The sequence below is a fragment of the Myodes glareolus genome, chromosome 5 (genome assembly GCF_982192425.1).
Source record: "Myodes glareolus chromosome 5, mMyoGla1.1, whole genome shotgun sequence".
In the NCBI taxonomy this organism is placed as follows: domain Eukaryota; kingdom Metazoa; phylum Chordata; class Mammalia; order Rodentia; family Cricetidae; genus Myodes; species Myodes glareolus.
In genome coordinates, this window is record NC_142030.1 from 57,119,633 (window position 1) to 57,138,031 (window position 18,399).

The 18,399-nt window shown below is 40.5% G+C and overlaps 1 protein-coding gene across 1 annotated transcript; it reads right to left on the reverse strand.

Moving 5' to 3' along the window:
• Positions 1–2,779: 2,779 nt before the first annotated feature.
• On the reverse strand, positions 2,780–18,392 carry Tmco1 (transmembrane and coiled-coil domains 1). The gene is made up of 7 exons (XM_048420847.3): positions 18,188–18,392; positions 17,747–17,824; positions 15,149–15,208; positions 13,877–13,923; positions 11,347–11,414; positions 6,731–6,875; positions 2,780–3,428 (listed from the first exon to the last, which is right to left on the reverse strand). Exons 1-7 carry the CDS (start codon positions 18,255–18,257, stop codon positions 3,330–3,332), a joined length of 567 nt encoding a protein of 188 aa, XP_048276804.1. The 5' UTR covers positions 18,258–18,392; the 3' UTR covers positions 2,780–3,329.
• Positions 18,393–18,399: the final 7 nt, after the last annotated feature.

Sequence of the window (18,399 nt, forward strand, 5' to 3'; positions counted from 1 at the left end):
TGACATTCTGTTACCTTGTGGCCCCTGCTGAGGCCCATGACCATGAAGTAGCAAAGGGTGATGGATGCTGTTCTCTAATGGTGGCATGACAGGATGTTGATTTATTAGGTCATTCTAAACCAGTCAACTTAGTTTTCATAGAAGGAAATACTCACTTGTGTATTTCATTAAGTCATATAATATGTAACCAACTTAATTAAAATAACAAGTAGAACACTTACGCAACCACTGTAGGAACCAAAGACCATGAACATGGAGAGCATTCAAAGCAAGGTGGGCAAGCGTCAAGACAAGTTATCCAAAGACTCAGATACATTGAGACTGTAAAGAGCTTTCCCAAGGTTATTAGCCCCATTTTTCAGATCAGGAGACTGAGGTTTAGAAAGGTCATTGTTCATCGTTTAACAAATGACTTTTATGAGAAGCTTAAACAGAAGTATAAGGAGGGAAGTCTAACACAACCATGTCAAAATCAGAGAAACCGCACACAAGATGATGGTGACTTGTAGGACAGCAGGAGAAAAATCAGACACAACATACCAGACAGAGCAGACAGACAGGAAAGCCCCAAAACAAAACAAACAAAAAACCCACAAGAAAAATAAAGAATTTATTTAGTCAGCCTTGATAACTGAAGCCTAGGATTCAGGAAGCAGGGAACAGAGGTGTAGGAGGGAGAACTGAGATCTGGCTTGCGGTGATGATGTGTGCGCAAGTTTAAATTGACTTAAAGGACAGTAGGAGCCATGGAGTGGCTGTTCTCAGAGAAGTAAGACAGTTAGATACGGATGACATAAAAATCATTGCCAAAGAAGGAAGAAGAGTGGGGTACCAGACTGAGACCTGGGAGATGAGTGAGCAAGTGTTGGTGACATCCCTCTCATAAGATTTCTTTACCCAGAGCTGTGGGCCATCAAATACTGGAAAAGAATAAGGTAGCGATATCTCCCAAGACAAGCATGGCATTTGGGATTGCCCTAAATGGTCAATGACAGACAAGTGGAGAAAATCTGAGATCAGGTGGGCTGTGCACTCTGATGGAGACACACCAACAGTCTGGAAACTCGGTGTTTGTTATATAAGAGGCAGGTTAACTCTTCTCTAGCTAGTATTAGTGTATGTGTGTGTGTGTGTGGGGGGGGGTCCACAGGGGAATGGACTCAGACTGAAGTCATCAGAGAGGAGAAAGCTGTGGTTGATACTTTCTGAACACAGCCTGTTTCCATACTCAACCGGGGGAAGGAAGGTCTTGCCATCCACATGCATCTGAGACATTGGGGTCCTTGACATGGCTGTACTCATAACAACACACACACACTCAGGACGTCCTGTGCTCCCCAGAAGTATCACTGCAGGGGTGTTCCTGATGACCCCACCACTGGTTTAAAACTGAAACTATGCTGGGCGGTGGTGGCGCACGCCTTTAGTCCCAGCACTTGGGAGGCAGAGGCAGGCAGATCTCTGTGAGTTAGAGGCCAGCCTGGTCTATAAGAGTTAGTTCCAGAACAGGCTCCAAAGCTACAGAGAAACCCTGTCTCAAAAAACAAACAAACAAATAAAATTGAAATTGTTTTGGGTAACCTTCTGCACCATCTTCTCACAGGTAGAGTCTTCAGAACAGTTACACTCATTACATAAGTGTAACCACCTCCATCTCTAGGTTTTTGCTGGTGGCCTAGAAACCCATTAAAACACTGTACAGTTGTAACATAAATTTAAAATGCAAACTGGGGAGCTCAGGATGCAGCTCAGTGATGTAGTACTCAATGCACAAGGCCCTGGGTGTGATTCCCAACATTGCTTAATAAATCACTTAAAACAGAGTCTCTGAAAATTAAAATCTCAGAAATATTACTGGAAATCTGTTATCTGACTGTGAGTTCCCAATGTGATGTACTGTTCCCTACCAAAATCAATACACTCTAGAAGTCTCAGTTACCTCGCTGGCTAATGCTTGCGGTCAGTTGAGACTTCTGGGTGTGTCTGAGAATAAGCCAGAGGGCAATTGTGTGGTACTCCACTTCCATCAGGTCTGCACTAAAAACTATAATTCTAAACATGGTTTGATAAAGGAAATACAAACCAGAGAAGTAAAATAAATGCTGTAGCTTGGACAGTATGAGCTCATGATGTAATCTGCTTTAAAACAGCAAATATTATGTTCACAGAAAGCCCTAGAAACAGAACAGTCTCCAAGAGCAGTGCTCTGAGATCAAACCAAGTACTATCTCCAATAAAGAGAAACCATGAAGTTGTTTCTCTCAGGTCAAGCAGCAAGGCACAGGTAAGCACAGGTTATCTAACCGTGGCGTTCTCCCTTTCCTTTCACTCTGACTTTCTGTGCTAGTTAAGTTTTATCGTCAACTTTACATAGCCCAGAGTCACCTGGCATGAGGGAGCTTAAGAAATCGCCCAGGTCAGACTGGCTTATAGCGTGTCTGGGAGAGACTGTTTTCACTGATGAGTGATGTAGGAAAGCCTAGTCCAGGCCTCTGTGTGGAGTCTTCTAGATAGGGTGGGCCAGGGCTGTATAAGAAAGCTAACTGAGGCAAGCCAGAGAGTGAGCTTACCAGCATTTTTCCATGGCTTCTGCTGGAATTCTAACCTTTACTTCACTCAATGATGAACTGTGACCTGGAAGTGTAAGGTGAAATAACCCTTTCCTCCCCTAAGTTGCTTCTGACCACAATCTTTATCAGAGCAACAGAAAGCAAACTACAACACTTTCAAACTGCACACTAGGACAATCCCATATTTTGAACATATGAGACAAGGTTGGTAAAGGAACACATGACAAAATTTTATTTTAGCTCTTCTGGGCCAATGCTTACCCTTATGTTCAGATTAAAGAAAATATTTTATTTAAATTTGCAAAAAAAAAATCAAATATCTCTCTAAATGAAACAGCTAAAAATTTGGCTTGTTATCAAACAAAAGTGATATATTTGGCTTTTTAAAAAACAACAAAAACTTCCTATTAAGTTGCTACAAAAACTGTTTTTCCTCCTAGCTCATGTTCATGGACAGTCTGCTTCTATGGTACATGGCACATACACAGGCTTGATCATTGTCCAACAGAAATACTTAAGTGATAGAAGAAAGATGATCTTTGTGATTACATAAAAATCATCCAAATTTGACTAATGCGTCCACTTACTAAAGAAGTCATCCATGACTGAAAGCACTAACCCACTAGTTAAACGCCATTCTCATTCCGATCATATCCATAAAGCTGAGAAATAACTCAAAACTAGAATGTGGCCAGGTGCCTTGGCAGTCTGATGTGAATGTCTAGAAAGTAGACAGGAAATAAAGAATTCTGCTTTCTTTCAAGAAAACTTTCCAGAAGGAGGTGGGGGGCCAAGAAATCCACCAGCCTGCTTGGTGGCAGCTCGAGAAGGGGCAAGGCCAAGGATCTTCTGAATGTTCTGTAAAGCAAACACATTAATAACCGATTTTAATAAAAGCCATAAAAAGTGCTTTACACCCTTCTCAGCAATGAGAATGCACACAAACTCAAAGTACTGTTACCTGCAATAGGGTGACTATGTCATATTTTTAAATAATGAAGATCACAAAAGTTAAAAGCCATACATACTTGACGGGACCTGGGTCTGCAGATCCAAAAAAGCTGGCTTTTTGTTTGTTTTCAAGACAGTGTTTCTCTGTTTAACAGCCCTGGCTGTCCTGGAACTTGCTTTGTAGATCAGGCTGGCCTCAAACTCAGAGAGATCTGCTTGCCTCTGCCTCCCAAGTGCTGGAATTAGAGGCGTGAGTCACCACTGCCTGTCGAATTTTTAGATTTATAAATCCTTTCCATCTTTTTCTTTATCTTAATTGTATCTTATTGTGGAACAGTCCTTTACACTGTGTGAATATATGTCACTATGACTGGTTTAATAAATAGCTGATTGACCAAAAGCTGAACAGAATAAGGTTAGACAGGAGAATCAAACTAGGAAAATGCTGGGAGGAAAAAGGGCAGAGTCAGGAGTTGCCAGGCCAACTCAGAGGGAGCAGGGGATGTTAATAAAGGTACCACCATGTGGCTGAGCATAAATAAGGCCTATGGGTTAACTTAAAATGTAAGAGCTAGTTAGTAACAAGTCTGGGCTATTGGCCAAGCATTAATAAGTAGTATAAACCTCAGTGTATTTATTTGGAAGCTGCTGGTGGGACAGAAACTTCCGTCAACAGTATCTAATGCAACAAATAGGTTTTTTTTTTTTTTTTAAAGAAAAAAACTATTCAGTTTTGTAAAAAGTACTGAAGAAGATCCTATAAAAAAAACAAGTATTTTATATTCTGATTTTTTTGGCTAATATAACATTAAATTTAATTACATAACAACAATAACAAGCAAAACCAGTATAAACAGGTTTTGGAAAACAATGATCTCTTGGAGCAGACAGGCGTGGGTGTGCTAAAGAGCACTCATGAACAGACAGCTGACTAGAAAACCAATTGGCATATGCTTTAACAAGAATGGAGAGGGCTTATGAGTTAGCCAAGGTTAAGTAAAGGCCAACAGTGACCCACCATTTTTTAAGAAAAACCTTAGGGATTATTTCCTTTCTCTTCTCAATTCCTTCATTTGGTATTTGAAGAAACTAAACTCTGAAAAGGCATATGGATGCTCCAGAAAGAAAAGCTAAACTGAGAGCAGAGGTAAAGTGGATATGGTGGCACATCTGTAACTCCAGTGCTCAGGAGGTGAAGGCCAAAGGATCGAGAGTTCAAGGCCAGCCTGGGCCAGATTAGACCTATCTCAAAAGAGTTATAATTTAAACCTACACAAATGATTCTTAGTCTAGTGGGTTCTCTTCCACCACCCTTACTATGCTAAAATTCGGCTTAACAAATTATATTCAGTGTACACAGTTTTACACATCTCAACTACCTATCCTTCATTATTCCTTCAGTATCTGTTGCAATTAAGACACTGAGAAAATGCCCAGACTTAGGCTCCTTTAGAAGTACATACTCCCTTTAATCCCTTGTCAGAATATAATGAAGTAACAAATACAACTTAAAGGACCCCTTTAAACTGTATTTATCACAAAGCATTTAAATATATGTAGCATACAATATAACTCATATTTTAATGAGAAATTTTAGAATGAGTTAGAAAGACCAATAATTAGTAGGTAAGGCTAGAGAAAGAAATATCTGCATTTGTATTACTTTTATAATTAACTTCACAGTAGGGCAGTGGTGTTGCATGCCTTTAATGCGAGAGGCACTCAGGAGGCAGAGGCAGGCGGATCATGGTGAGTTCGAGGCCAGCCTGGTCTACAGAACAAGTTCCAGGACAGGATCCAAAGCTACACAGAGATACCCTGTCTTGAAAAACAAAAACAAACAAACAAAAAAAAAACAAATTAATTAACTTCACATATATGTGTAAAAAAATTAAAAACAAAAGCATTGCCACTGCACAAAACAGTAATATGCTACCAATTTCCAGGGTTTTTCTGTTTTTGTTTTTCAAGACAGGGTCTCTCTACGTAGCCTTGGCTAAGCTTGTTCTGTAGACCAGGTTTGGATTACCTGAACTCAGAGATTTGCCTGCCTCTGCTTCCAAAGGTGTATACCACCACCATCACGTGGCAAAAACATGATTTTTTTTTTCCAGTTCCCCGCCCTTCTTTCTTTCACTTTCTTTTCTTTCTTCCTTCCTCCTGTCTCTGCCTCCTGAGTGCAGGGATTAAAAGCATGTGCCACCATACCTGACCAATTCCCAGTTTTTAAAATCTGGGCATTAAAAGCCAGGTGAGAAGACATATGCCTGTAATCCCAGCACTTGGGAAGTACAGAAGGAGAATTAGGCATTTAACGCCATCTTGGGATATATAAGATTGTCTTGGGGCTGGAGAGATGGTTCAGAGGTTAAGAGCAGTGACTGCTCTTCCAGAGGTCCTGAGTTCAAGTCCCAGCAACCACATGGTGGCTCATAACCATCTATGAGATCTGGTGCCCTCTTCTGACCTGCAGGTGTACATGCAGGACAGAACACTGTATACATAATAAATAAAATGTAAAAAAAAAAAAGTTGTCTCAAAAATAAAATTAAAAACAACAAAAACTGACAAGTATTTCCTTGGCACCTACAATGTATTTAGCACTAGGTGAAGGATTCTGAGAAGTAAGAACAATTTGAAATAAGACATTTGAGAACACATAATGATACCACACTTGTCCAGCCAACAAACATAGCAATATAATTCTAGACAAAACATACAAGGAATCTTTGCTCAGTTATTCTGCAGGGTCAGGGGCCAATTAAATGAGTCCTGGTCATTTTTGAGAATAAAAACCAGTTTAAAAACTCTGATGGCTTTTAAATGACATGTTTACTGAAATGAAGGAGAAAAATGGAAAGGAAAAACTGCTTGGAGAAACAAGATGCTGAGCGGGTGGACTAAGAGTGTCACGATGTGGCAGAGAACTTTACCTTGACACTCAGAGCAGCAGTGAAAGCAAGTCACCCCATATTCTGTGCTGCTCTCAGCCTCGGCCACTGAAGCTTCCTTTTGCTTTCCCTAAAGTCAGTAATCTAGATTTTCAGGCATTTAATATAGTTGTAAACAATACACTAGAATTCTAAAACGAGCAACTGAAAGAACTCAGTAACCCAGATAAGCGTTCCCAGCATCACAGAAGTAAAGCTAGCTTGAACACAGACAGAAAGGAAAGCTATACATATAAAATGCAGGGTACGAATACTCACTTGTCGAATTGACATAGTACAGAGAATGTACAGGAAGATGAAGGAGCAGTCTGTGGTGTCATCGCCCAGCAGGTTTCGATGAGACAATCCTTGGATGTAAGAAAGAGGGGTGAAGGGGAGCTTTGCCACCACTCTACCATCAAATCTAAAGTGGAAAAATAAAAGCAAAGAACTGTCATGTTTAGAAAAACATCTGGGCATAGCTAGAACACTTTGACAAAGGCTGGAAGTGCAGTGATGTGGGAAAAGATCCAGGATAACCAGTGCTTTCTAAACAAGTGGTTCTCCATGCTTCTGGTATGAAGAACAGACCCTGTCAAATTATAGAGGACTCAGCAGACTTTTATTCTGCCAACTATAGCTATTAATATATGCTATATTAAAAATTGAACTAAGCCAGGTATGGTGGCACCCACCTTTAACCCCAGCACTCAGGAGGCAGAGGCAGGTAGATCTCTGTGAGTTCAAGGCCAGCCTGATTTATAGAGTGAGTCCCAGGACAGCCAGGGCTGGTAACACAGAAAAATCCTATCGCCCAGGGGGAAAAAAAAAAAGAAGGGTGGAGGACTGAAGAAATGGCTCAGCAGTTGCCATCACTTGGTTCAATTCCCATCACTCACATTATGGCTCACAACGGTCTATAACTCCAGTTCCAAGAAATGTCACCTTACCTCCATCAGGTTTGCACAAGGTGCATACATGCAGGCAAAACACCCATAAGTATCTTCAAGTAGCAAGACATCTGATAGATGTGAACATGCAAATTTTAATGAAAGGTAACTTTTAGGGTCCAGCAAAATGGCTCATTATGAAAAGGTGCCTGCTGCCAAGTCTGATGATCTGAGTTCCATCTTGTAACCCACGTGACAAAGGAGAGAATCATCGCCTGCAAGTTGTCCTCTGACTTCCGACAGGCACCTCTCCCCACCATATACACACAAACAATTTTTTTTTAAAGTTTTAAAAAACTTAAATCTTTTAAAGATTTAAAAAGTATTTTGGGTAAAATATATTCTAAAACAAAGAACTCATAATAGATTGGAATCTAATGTTTGGTTTCATGGGAAATTGTTGGGTTCACAATTCTCTCAGTCTTCAGGATATTGCGAACTGATACTCTTAGAAAACTCCACAGCACTTGGGAGGCAATGGGAGTGAATGTGAGTAACATCTTGGGACTATTATGAAAACTCTCCCACTGCAAGGATATCTTTCTCTCTGTCTCTCTCTTTGTTGTTGGTGTTTTTGAGACAGAGTTTCTCTGTGTGGCCCTGGCTGTCCCAGAACTCCCTCTGTAGACCAGGCTGATAGTGAACTCAGAGATCCACCTGCCTTTGCCTCCTGAGTGCTGAGATTAAAGGTGTGTTCTACTACCATCCAGCTGTAGAGATTTCCTGAGCTCCTAGGCAAAGACTTACTTATAGTGATTTTTTTTTAACATAGGACTAGGAGATTTTATGAGAAACAGCTAAACATTGTGTCCAACCTAAGAAAGGAAAGAAGAGTTGGGGCAAGGTAGATCGTTTCCTTAAATTCACTTGGGCTTTGCAAATCCAGGGCAAGGCTGCTACTCACGAGTAGAGGTACAGGGAAGCTTATCAGTCAAATTTAGCCTAGGCAACCCTAGTCAACTCTGAACCTACTGCCTCCACCTCCCAAGTGCTGGGACTGCAGGCATATGGTACCAGGCCCAGTTCATGCAGTGCTAGGTACTAAACCTAGGACTTTCCACATGCCAGGCAAGCAAGCACTTTACCAACTGAACTATATCCTCAGCCCCAGGAATTATTTTTCAGACCTGAAAACCTATTCACAAAGTATGGCTCTCAGGAAACATTATGCTCCTTTTATAGAACTAAAATTTTAAATTTGGGCTGGAGAGATGGCTCAGCGGTTAAGAGCACTGCCTGCTCTTCCAAAGGTCCTGAGTTCAATTCCCAGCAACCACATGGTGGTTTGCAACCATCTGTAATGAGGTCTGGTGCCCTTTTCTGGCCTGCAGGCATACACGCAGACAGAATTATGTATACATAATAAATATTTTTAAAAAATAAAATAAAACTTTAAATTTAATTGCTAGAGCATTGCCTACAGCTTCCTAATGCTAACCTTTTATTTTCACTGAATGGAATCAAGTTAAGAAGAGGAGCAACTTGGAAAGAAAGTGCTCTTTGGCATTCCGGCTGCTTCCCTAGCCCTAGGAGCATGCACCTTCCCTTTCTTAGTCTAATGTTGGGTGCTGTTTTTCCTCTTGGAAACAGGGTCTCGCTGTATAGTTGAAGCTGTGAATCAGTTTTAAAAGTTGTCCTTCAGCATCCAAATGAATACCATAGTGTGCCCTTCATTACCATACACAAAAACAATAAATGGGGGAAATATAATGAAAGACATCGTGGGACTTTTAGATACCCTGGAAAGTTACCCAATGCCTACCACTTCTAAAGGCCTATGATTCCAAGAATGATTATCTAAGTAGAATTTGTGGGGTTTTTTGTTTTCTTTTTGAGTTAAGGTCTCACTATGTAGCTCTGGCTGTCCTGTACTCACTACATAGAGCAGGCAGCCCTTGAATTTACAGACAGCTGCCTGCATCTGCCTACCCAATGCTGGGATATTAAAGTCATGTGCCATCATGTCTGGCTAGAAATTTTACTTTCTCTAAATCCCTCACCTAGATAAAAATAACCACTTTCTTCTTCCTTCCCTAGTATACCTCCACACATTTCTATCATAATACACATCAATGTATCATTGGCTTATTTCTCTTCCTGTAAATTGTTTGGTTTGTTTGTTTTTTGAGGCAGGGCTTCTCTGTGTAGCTCTGGCTGTCTTGGAACTTGCTCTATAGACCAGGATGGCCTCGAACTCAGAGATGTGCAGCACTACGGCCTGGCCTTCCTATAAACTGTGATAGCACTGAAACAAATGAAGGAGAAACAGAAGAACAGACAAAAAGGAAGTCTGAGAAAGAGAAAGAGCGAGGGGTAAGGAGACAAGAAAGCCAGGGCAAATCTATTGACATGCTGTAGTTAGGTGAACTCTGGATGTTTATCTAGTTCTGTCAAAGCAGTACCATAATTGCTCCGGTCTGCTACATGCTTGTTTAAACAACAGTACCTCATCGCTGAACAGGATTATAGTTGTTAAGACTATTTTAAGAGTCAAAACATTTTTTATATGAATACCTTCAGTTTGGAGAAGCATATTAGTAAGCAATTTAAAAAGAGGAGCATATTGAATTATGTAAGCCTAAGTTTATATCTAAAAAATAAATGTTCTCCCTATTAAGTAGGTTTAAAACGTTATTATGAGCTTGGACTACTAGCACACTCCTTTAGTCCCAGCAGTTGAGAGGCAGAGAGGCAGCAGGATCTCTTGAGTTCAAGGCCAGTTTGGTCTACAAAATGAGTTCCAGGAAAGCCAGCCACGGTTAGACAGAGAAACTCTGTCTCAAAAAATCAAAAAGCCCACAAAGGTATGTCAGTGGCTCTCAACCTTCCTAATACCTTTAATACAGTTCTTCATGTTGTGGTGACCCCCAACCATAAAATTATTTCATTACTACTTTATATCTGTAACTTTGTTACAATTATAAATCATAATGTAAATATCTGTATTTTCTGATGATCTTAGATCTTTTCTGTGAAAGGATCATTGGAATCCAGGGATCATGACCCATAGGTTGAGAAGTACTATATGACTGTATTCTTTTCAAAATAAAATTTTTATTTAGATAATTATTTTGAAGTTATTTAAAAATAGGATGGCAACATGGCCCAGAGGGTAAAGGCACTTGCCATCATGCCTGACAACCTGAGTTCAAATCCCTGGACCTGTCTGATGGAGAAGGAACAGATTCCTCCAGGTTGTCCTCTGACCTTCACACATGCACTGTAACAGGATGAAGTAGTTATAGGTACAGAAGAATGAAGTCTATTACATAATCTCAAATGATTATTAAAGAAATATGGTGGGAGGATATGCTCAAAGCACATTATATATTCATTAAAAAAATCTCTGTAGGAAGTAGGGTGATGGTGGCACAAGCCTTTAATCCCAGCACTCAAGAGGCAGAGACAGGTAGATCTCTGTGAGTTCGAGGCCAGCCTGGTCTACAAAGTGAATTTCAGTACAGCCAAGGCTACACAGAGAAAACCTGTCTCAATAAACAAAAAGCAAACAAACAAAAATGGTAGACAGTACAGGGGAAATACACTCAATGTACAATATATACTTGTGACATAACACCATGTAACATAGTACCATGTACAATAAATAGATATAATGAAAAGGGTTTTTTTTAATATGTGAATAATGTTTATGAGGAAAAACAATTGAGGTGAAATAACTGTAAATCTGTATATAACAGATTTACTATTCTTGTAACTTCGTTTTTAATTGTGAAATCTTGTTTTCTTTCTTCCATTACTTTTGAGAGAAGATTTGGCTATGAAGTTCTACGTAGGCCTCAAGCTCAGAATACTATGGCTTCAGCTTTCCAAGTACGAGGCTATAACTTTAAAATTCTGATAAAGCATTGCTAAAAATCTTATGCTAATTTGCATACAAACATAGAATAACATTTATTAGGCAGAAGAAGATAAAGGGTTACTCACATGGAATTAAACATTCCCATTAAGGCAGTAAAACAAAAGCCAATTGCAAACATGGATTTCATTCGTACCTATAAGTAAAACAAACAAACAAAAAGATCATTTCACACTAAAAATAAAGAAATAAATAAGTCATACTACAAAAATTGAAGTGTCATGTAATTTCTCTTAAAAGGTTTCCACTGGGTGTGGTGGCATACACATGGGACAGTCACATGCATCTGTTAGTTTGACATCAGACAGGGCTACACAATGAGACCCTGTCTCAAAAAACAAATGAAAACCAAAAAGTTTTCCTTGGCAAAAAGCTCTTCTTCCACCTGCAGTTTCTCCTCTCCTTACCTGTGATGAACTGGGATAGCTCTGAGGCCCCTTTCCGGCCAACCAGTCAGCAATAACAAGTGCTCACTGGGATCTATGTTCTATTATTATTATGATAAAGTCTGGTTATGTTGCTAAGGCTGGTTTTGAATTCTTGATCTCACTGACTCTGCCTAAACCTGCTGAGGATCACAGACATGTACAACCACAATTCCCGGATCTGAAAAGCACTTTTTAAAATGACACACCTGAATATTCATAGGATTTTTTTCAAGGGCTGGGGTGGAGTGGTTGGAATGAAGAACAAAATGCCTCAAGGAAAAGCATCAATCAGACAAGAGAATTCTGACTGAGGGCATGCTAAGCTTAGGGCTGTCAACCTCTTGATTTCATGAGCAACAGAAAGAAAGCAACATGATAGACCACTGTGATTTTGGTTTCCTGCTATGTGCAACTAAATTCTTATTAAATTCCACATCCCATAAATACATATAGAAAAAGCAAGTATAAAGATGTACAGTTTTCAGATAGCGGCAATTTTTATCTTTTATAATTTCCAAATAGTGAACATGTTTTAAAATGTGCTAAAGGTAAGAAAACTCACTTTTTAAAATATTTCCCTGTAGCCAGGTCCACACACCTTTAATCCCAGCACTAAGGCGGGAGAGGCAGACTTATACTTATCTTTCTGAGTTGGAGGCCAACCTAGTCTAGAAAGTGAGTTCCAGGCCAGCCAGGGGTACACAGTAGGACCATGTGTCAGGAAAAATAAGTACTATCTATAAATTATAGTCATCCTGGAAAAGAATTTTTATAAAATGAAGAAGCATAGCCAAGATCTCTCAGTAAGTGAAGAAACTCATGGAATCTTGAGATGTGCCATGCTAAATACACAGAACTTAAAGGCAGTCCTGAGTCAAGTGAGGAGTAAGAGAACTAGGAAATCACTTCTTACATTTGTACGACGAACAACCAAGACTCCTAACTATTTACAATGTGCCAACCCCTATACTGGAACTATATAAACAGCATAAACCCAAGGTGGAAAATCAATTGTGTTTAAAAGTAAAAAGGGGCTGGATATATGAAACAGTGGTTAAGATCATTGGCTGCTCCTTCCAGAGGATCTGGGTTCAATTCCTAGTACTCAAATCTGAAGACACCAGGCATGACATGGTACACAGACACACATGCAGGTAAAAGGTATATACACATAAAATAATAGTTACTTTAAAAAGAGTATAACTTTAAAAAGAACTTTTTTAAAAAGCAAGGCATGAGCAGAGCGGTGGTGGTGCATGTGTTTAATCCCAGCACTCAGGAGGTAGAGACATGAGGATCTTTGTGAATTAGAGGTCAGCCCGGTCTACAGAGCAAGTTCTAGGACAGGCGTCAAAGACACACAGAGAAACCCTGTCTCGAAAGACCAAAAGAACAGAACAAAACAAAACAAAAAGACCGAGACATGCGTGTCATAGTAACTACTGGAAACAACTGCACATGTTATTTGCACTGGCATTTTATCTCTACTAGTGTTTGTGCTCCTTACTGCATTGCACACGAAAACTTGGATATATCAGTGGGGGTGGGGGGGAGTGTAAGGGGCAAGACACTTTTGAAGAAAACAAATATAACCCTCCAAAGCAGCCTTTATAATCAAACTGTTAAAATGGAGGTGTGTGTGTGTGTGTGTGTGTGTGTGTGTGTGTGTTGGGGCGGGGAGGGGGGTGCTTGTTTGTTTCTTTGAGCAAGTTATCCCCATGCAAGCCTGAAAGGCCTGGAACTCTGAGAGATTCCACTTGCTTCTGCTTCTGAGTGCTGGGATTAAAGGTATGCACCACCATTGCAGCTTCAAAATGAAGTTTAAATGTGGCAGCACATTTTTTCTATTCAGTCCAATAATACCTATTATTATTACTTATACCCCTGAAAAGTGATAAATTGTAAGAACTTAAATGTAGCCGAAAGTGGCAGCGCACACCTTTAATCCCAGCACTCAGGAGGCAGAGGCAGGCAGATCTCTCTGAATTCGAGGCCAGCCTGGTCTACAAAGCAAATTCCAGGACAGCAATGGCTACACAAAGAAACCCTGTCTCAAAACAAACAAATAAACAAAAAACAAAAACAAAAAACCTAAAAGCAATGCATTTGATGCAAATAGGACTTTTGCTTAAAAAAAAAAAACAGCTTATGTGGTTCTCTGGACTCTCACCATTGACAGGTCTCGATTGTTGTTCTTTAGTTTCTCTTCTTGTCTCTCTGAAAAGAATTAATAAACTGGTTAGTACAAAAGTATTCAACACAGCATAATTCTTGAATAAATTAACACTGTCTGGAAATTACAAAAGCATTTTGTTCTAGTATCATTCAACAAAATAAAGTGAATAAGTGCAAAGTAAATAACAGGCTGTTACTTACTTTGCACTAACAGAATGTTTAAATATACAAGAGTGCCAAAATATTCCCATTTAAATAAAAGTGCTCTAAGTGGCGCTCACAGATTGATGATAATCAACAGCTGTCTGATTGGACTCAAGGCCCACTAAACAAGAGGGAAATCATGCTTAGAAATCTAGCCGACTTCCTGGAGCTAGTGCGGTCACAGTAAAGACTACTGGGGCTAGAGAGACGGCTCAGCAGTCAAGCACTGATTGGTCTTCCAAAGGACCTACGTTTACTCCTCAGCACCCACATGGAGGCTCACATAATAAAAGCTTGAAAAAAAAATCTACTACTGTCACTTTGTTAGGCCAGCATAGTTCCTTACTACACCCTGCATCCTATCCTTAGACCACAGGTAGGTGCAGCCACCACCGGCATCAAAGCAGCTTCTCTGCAGCAAATGGAGACCACCCAGAAAACCACAGCTGGACACAAAGCAGAGATCAACAGATCCTGGAGAACCCGGTCCGAGTGACTACATCGACATCACAACTCCTGTATCTATGCTCAGGGAACATCACAAAAGAGGGAGCAAAAGCATTGTAAGAGCCAGAGTACCAGGAAGCCTGCTGTTAAACAGTCTCTTCTAGAAATGGCTGCGTAAACAAGACCAGAACAATGGGAATATCAATAGATGTGAACATGGAAGGGAGAAAACGTCACAGAGTCCCACCCCTAGACAAAGAACTAATGGCAACTAATGGGAGATGGAGAATTAGCCTTGCTCAGGCATGAGCCCCCTTACTGGTTATCCAATCAAACTAGTCAGCCTTGAAACCATATATACACAAACAACAAAAACAGACAAAACAGATTGTATTTATATACTTATACACGCATAGACATACATGGATGTAACAATAAAAAAGAATAGAAACTATCAATTTGAGCATAGGGGCAGATATGGGAAGGGTTCTAGAGAGGGTACCTGGGAGGGGCTGGAGGAAGGAAAAGGGGTAAAGTGATATAACTCTAATTAAAAATATGTTAAAAAATAAAAAGATAACAAAAAAATTAAGTTTTATTTAGGCTACTATCTCACCTATCTTCTTTTTCTGTTGTCGGCCAGCTGACTCTGTTATAGTTTCCTTCTTCTTTTCTACTGTAAAAATAAACACATAAAACTACATATTAAAAAGATGCTTTATCACAGATGAATTACAAGAAAGTTACGCTGAAAAAAACCTGTGCCCTCGTAGCATTTTTATGCTAGTAAGTAGAAGCACGCAACAAAAAAATCTTATGACTTTTTAAAAAAGATTTCTGGGTTTCCCTGTTATAAAGTCCCCAAGGTAAGAAACTCCTGGAAGAGTCATGTTTGCGAAGGTAAATATAATGGTCTTAGATATGGTGAGTCACCATTATCAACATTGAATGAAGAATGGTGAGCTGTAATTGTAGAAGTCTAGGCTTGAAAATGAAAGTCTGAGTTTAGTCTCCAGTTCTTTGTTTTCTTGTGATGTAAGTCTATCATTAGCTTTCTGTGTCTGAATCTCCTGTCCCATAAGGTGGAGACGTTTATATAACCAACCACAGTGGGTACTATGTGAACCACTGCTGAAGGTTGAACTCAAGGTTTTGAATGTGCTAGGCACAAACTCCATCACAGCACTATGCTCCAGCCCCTTGAGTAAGATCAGTTAAGGGGCAAGAAATGGAAGGAGAGGCAAGGAATACACCTCGGCTGGAAGAGTGCGCTTACTTATCACTCGCAAAGCCCTGAGTATAATCCCCAGCACCCCCAAAATTGGATGTGATAGCGTATACCTGCAATCCTAGCACTCAGTAAGCAGAAATGGAAGGATCAGAAGTTCAAGGTTAACCTCAGTTAAATAGAGTTCAAAGCTAGCCTGGCCTACCTGAGATCCTGTCTAATGCCGGGCAGTGGTGGCACATGCCTTTAATCCCAGGACTTGAGAGGCAGAGACAGGAGGATCTCTGAGAGTTCGATGCCGGCCTGATCTACAAAGTGAGTTCCAGGACAAGCCCCAAAGTTACAGAGAAACCCTGTCTCAAAACAAAACAAAACAAAACAAAATCCTATCTAAAATTTAAAAAAAAATCTTACAAAGATGTAAGAAAATGAGAATAAAGATAGCTGTAGGGATTCTAAGAAAACAAGCTAGATGTGGCTGTGAATGGCTGTAATTCCATCCCTTGAAAGGTAGTCAGGAGAATCAGTTCAAGGTCAACCAGGGCTAAATGAGACCCACCTCAGAAAACAAAACAAAAATAATACTGCATACCAACTGTGCCTATAAAGAATCATTCAAAAAAGCCAGAGGGAGATGGCACACACCTTTATCCCAGGGAGGCAGACAAAGTCAAATCTCTGTGAGTTTGAGGCCAGCCTGGTCTACAGAGTGAGTTCCAGGCCAGCCAGAGTTACACAGAGAAACCCTGTCTGAAAAAAAAAAAACAAAAAGCAAACAAATAAACAAAAAGTCCCAGTAACTGGGGAGCTGAGGTTGCAGTATCATAAATCTGAGGCCTGCCTGGGCTACACTAGGCCTTGTTTATGTGATAAGTTGCACCCTGTTTAATTTTTAACTTTATTTCAAAGGCAATGAATTTTACCTCTTTTCATCATTTTTTTTAAACATTTTCCAACTTTCTCACCCGACTGACACTTGGCTTCCCTAAAGGGTAGTACTCACACACAGACCAATCATAACGCCCTTACTTGTAGTTCTCCAAACACAACTTACACAGTAAAATCTCCATGTTTACTAATGTGATTTTTTTCTTTACCTAGAATTTCTCCCCTGGCTTCTTCTCTATTTACATTCTAACTAGCCCACAAGGGACTTTAGGAACACCTGCATCAGGAGGCTTCCATGGTCCCTCACAACAGAACAGGACCTCTTCCTTAGCATGAAGACTGCACATATACATCTGCCATGACCCCCTTTCCCCTTCAGCTTTGTTTTCCCCGCTTAGGCAGGATCTCAATATGTAGGTCTGGCTAGCCTGGAATTCACTACATAGACCAGGCCTGCCCTATTTCTGAGTGTTGGGATTAAAGTGGAGCTCCACCACACACAGATTCCTTTTAGCTTTATTAAAGACAATACACAAAAGTTTTTGATTTCAAGTCAGGTGGTGGTAGCGCACACCTTTAATCCCAGCACTCAGGAGGCAGAGGCAGTCGGATCTCTGTGAGTTCGAGGTCAGCCTGGTCTACAAAGCGAATTCCAGGACAGCCAGGGCTGTAACACAGAGAAACCCTGTCATCTTCAGTTTCTATCTTTTACCAAGTTGGATTATAGTTTTTTCTGTAATGTGAGACTGATGTTTCTATGTAGCCCACGAGGGCTTGGAACTCACAATTCTGTCTTGATCTCCTGAGTGCCAAGATTTCAACGTGTGCCCCATACACTGAACTATTTTTATATTACTAGTATCAGTTGGTGCTCCTAAAATAGTTACTCTGCAATGTGTGCCACACGTCTTTGACTCCAGCACTGGGGAGGCAGAGGCTGGCAGATCTCTGTAAGTTCGAGGCCAGCCTGGTCTACAGAGGGAGTTTCAGGACTGGCTTCATAGCTACTGAGAAACCCTGTCTCGAAAAACCAAAAAAGTTACTGTGAACATGCACTCAATGAACTTAACTGAAACCACCAACATGTATCATACTCACATTTTTTACTTTGTTTTTCCACTTCTGCCTTCAATCTCTTGTACTTGTCAGTCCTGTAAACCAGGACCCACGTTATTCCTAAAATATTAAAAGGAACATGCTAATGAGGAATTATTGAAATGGTCACAACAAACTATCTTTAATTGTTACTGATGAAGACAAAAGGATTTCAACATTTTGCTCTATATCAGTAATTAACCTCTTCCAAAGTCAGATCAAAACATGTTACTTATTTTTTAATATATCCACAAATATGTCAAAGGAAATCGGATTCCACAGTATCCTCACGCTTCTCTCGAGGAAGCGCCCAGGAATTTTTTGCAGTAGACCATGCAAGCCGCAGGAAGTGAGGCTCCCGATCTTCCCTCGGGGGGCGCGAGGGGACCCCTGTGCCCTTCCTCCCTGAGCCTAATCGAACGTCTAAGGAACAGCCCCTCTCACCCTCGGCGAGCAGTGCGGTGCACACGGAGATAAAAACGATGAGCAGCGTGTCTGCAAACATGGTGCTCATCTCGCTGGTCCGTGCCGGCGCTCCCACCCTTCACGGGAGAAGCGCTCCAAAGCCAGAGAGGGACTGGACGAGCCTTCGCGGGACCGAGAAACGTTACAACTTTGACAGCACGGAGACCGCACTTCCGCTTCCGGAACACTGA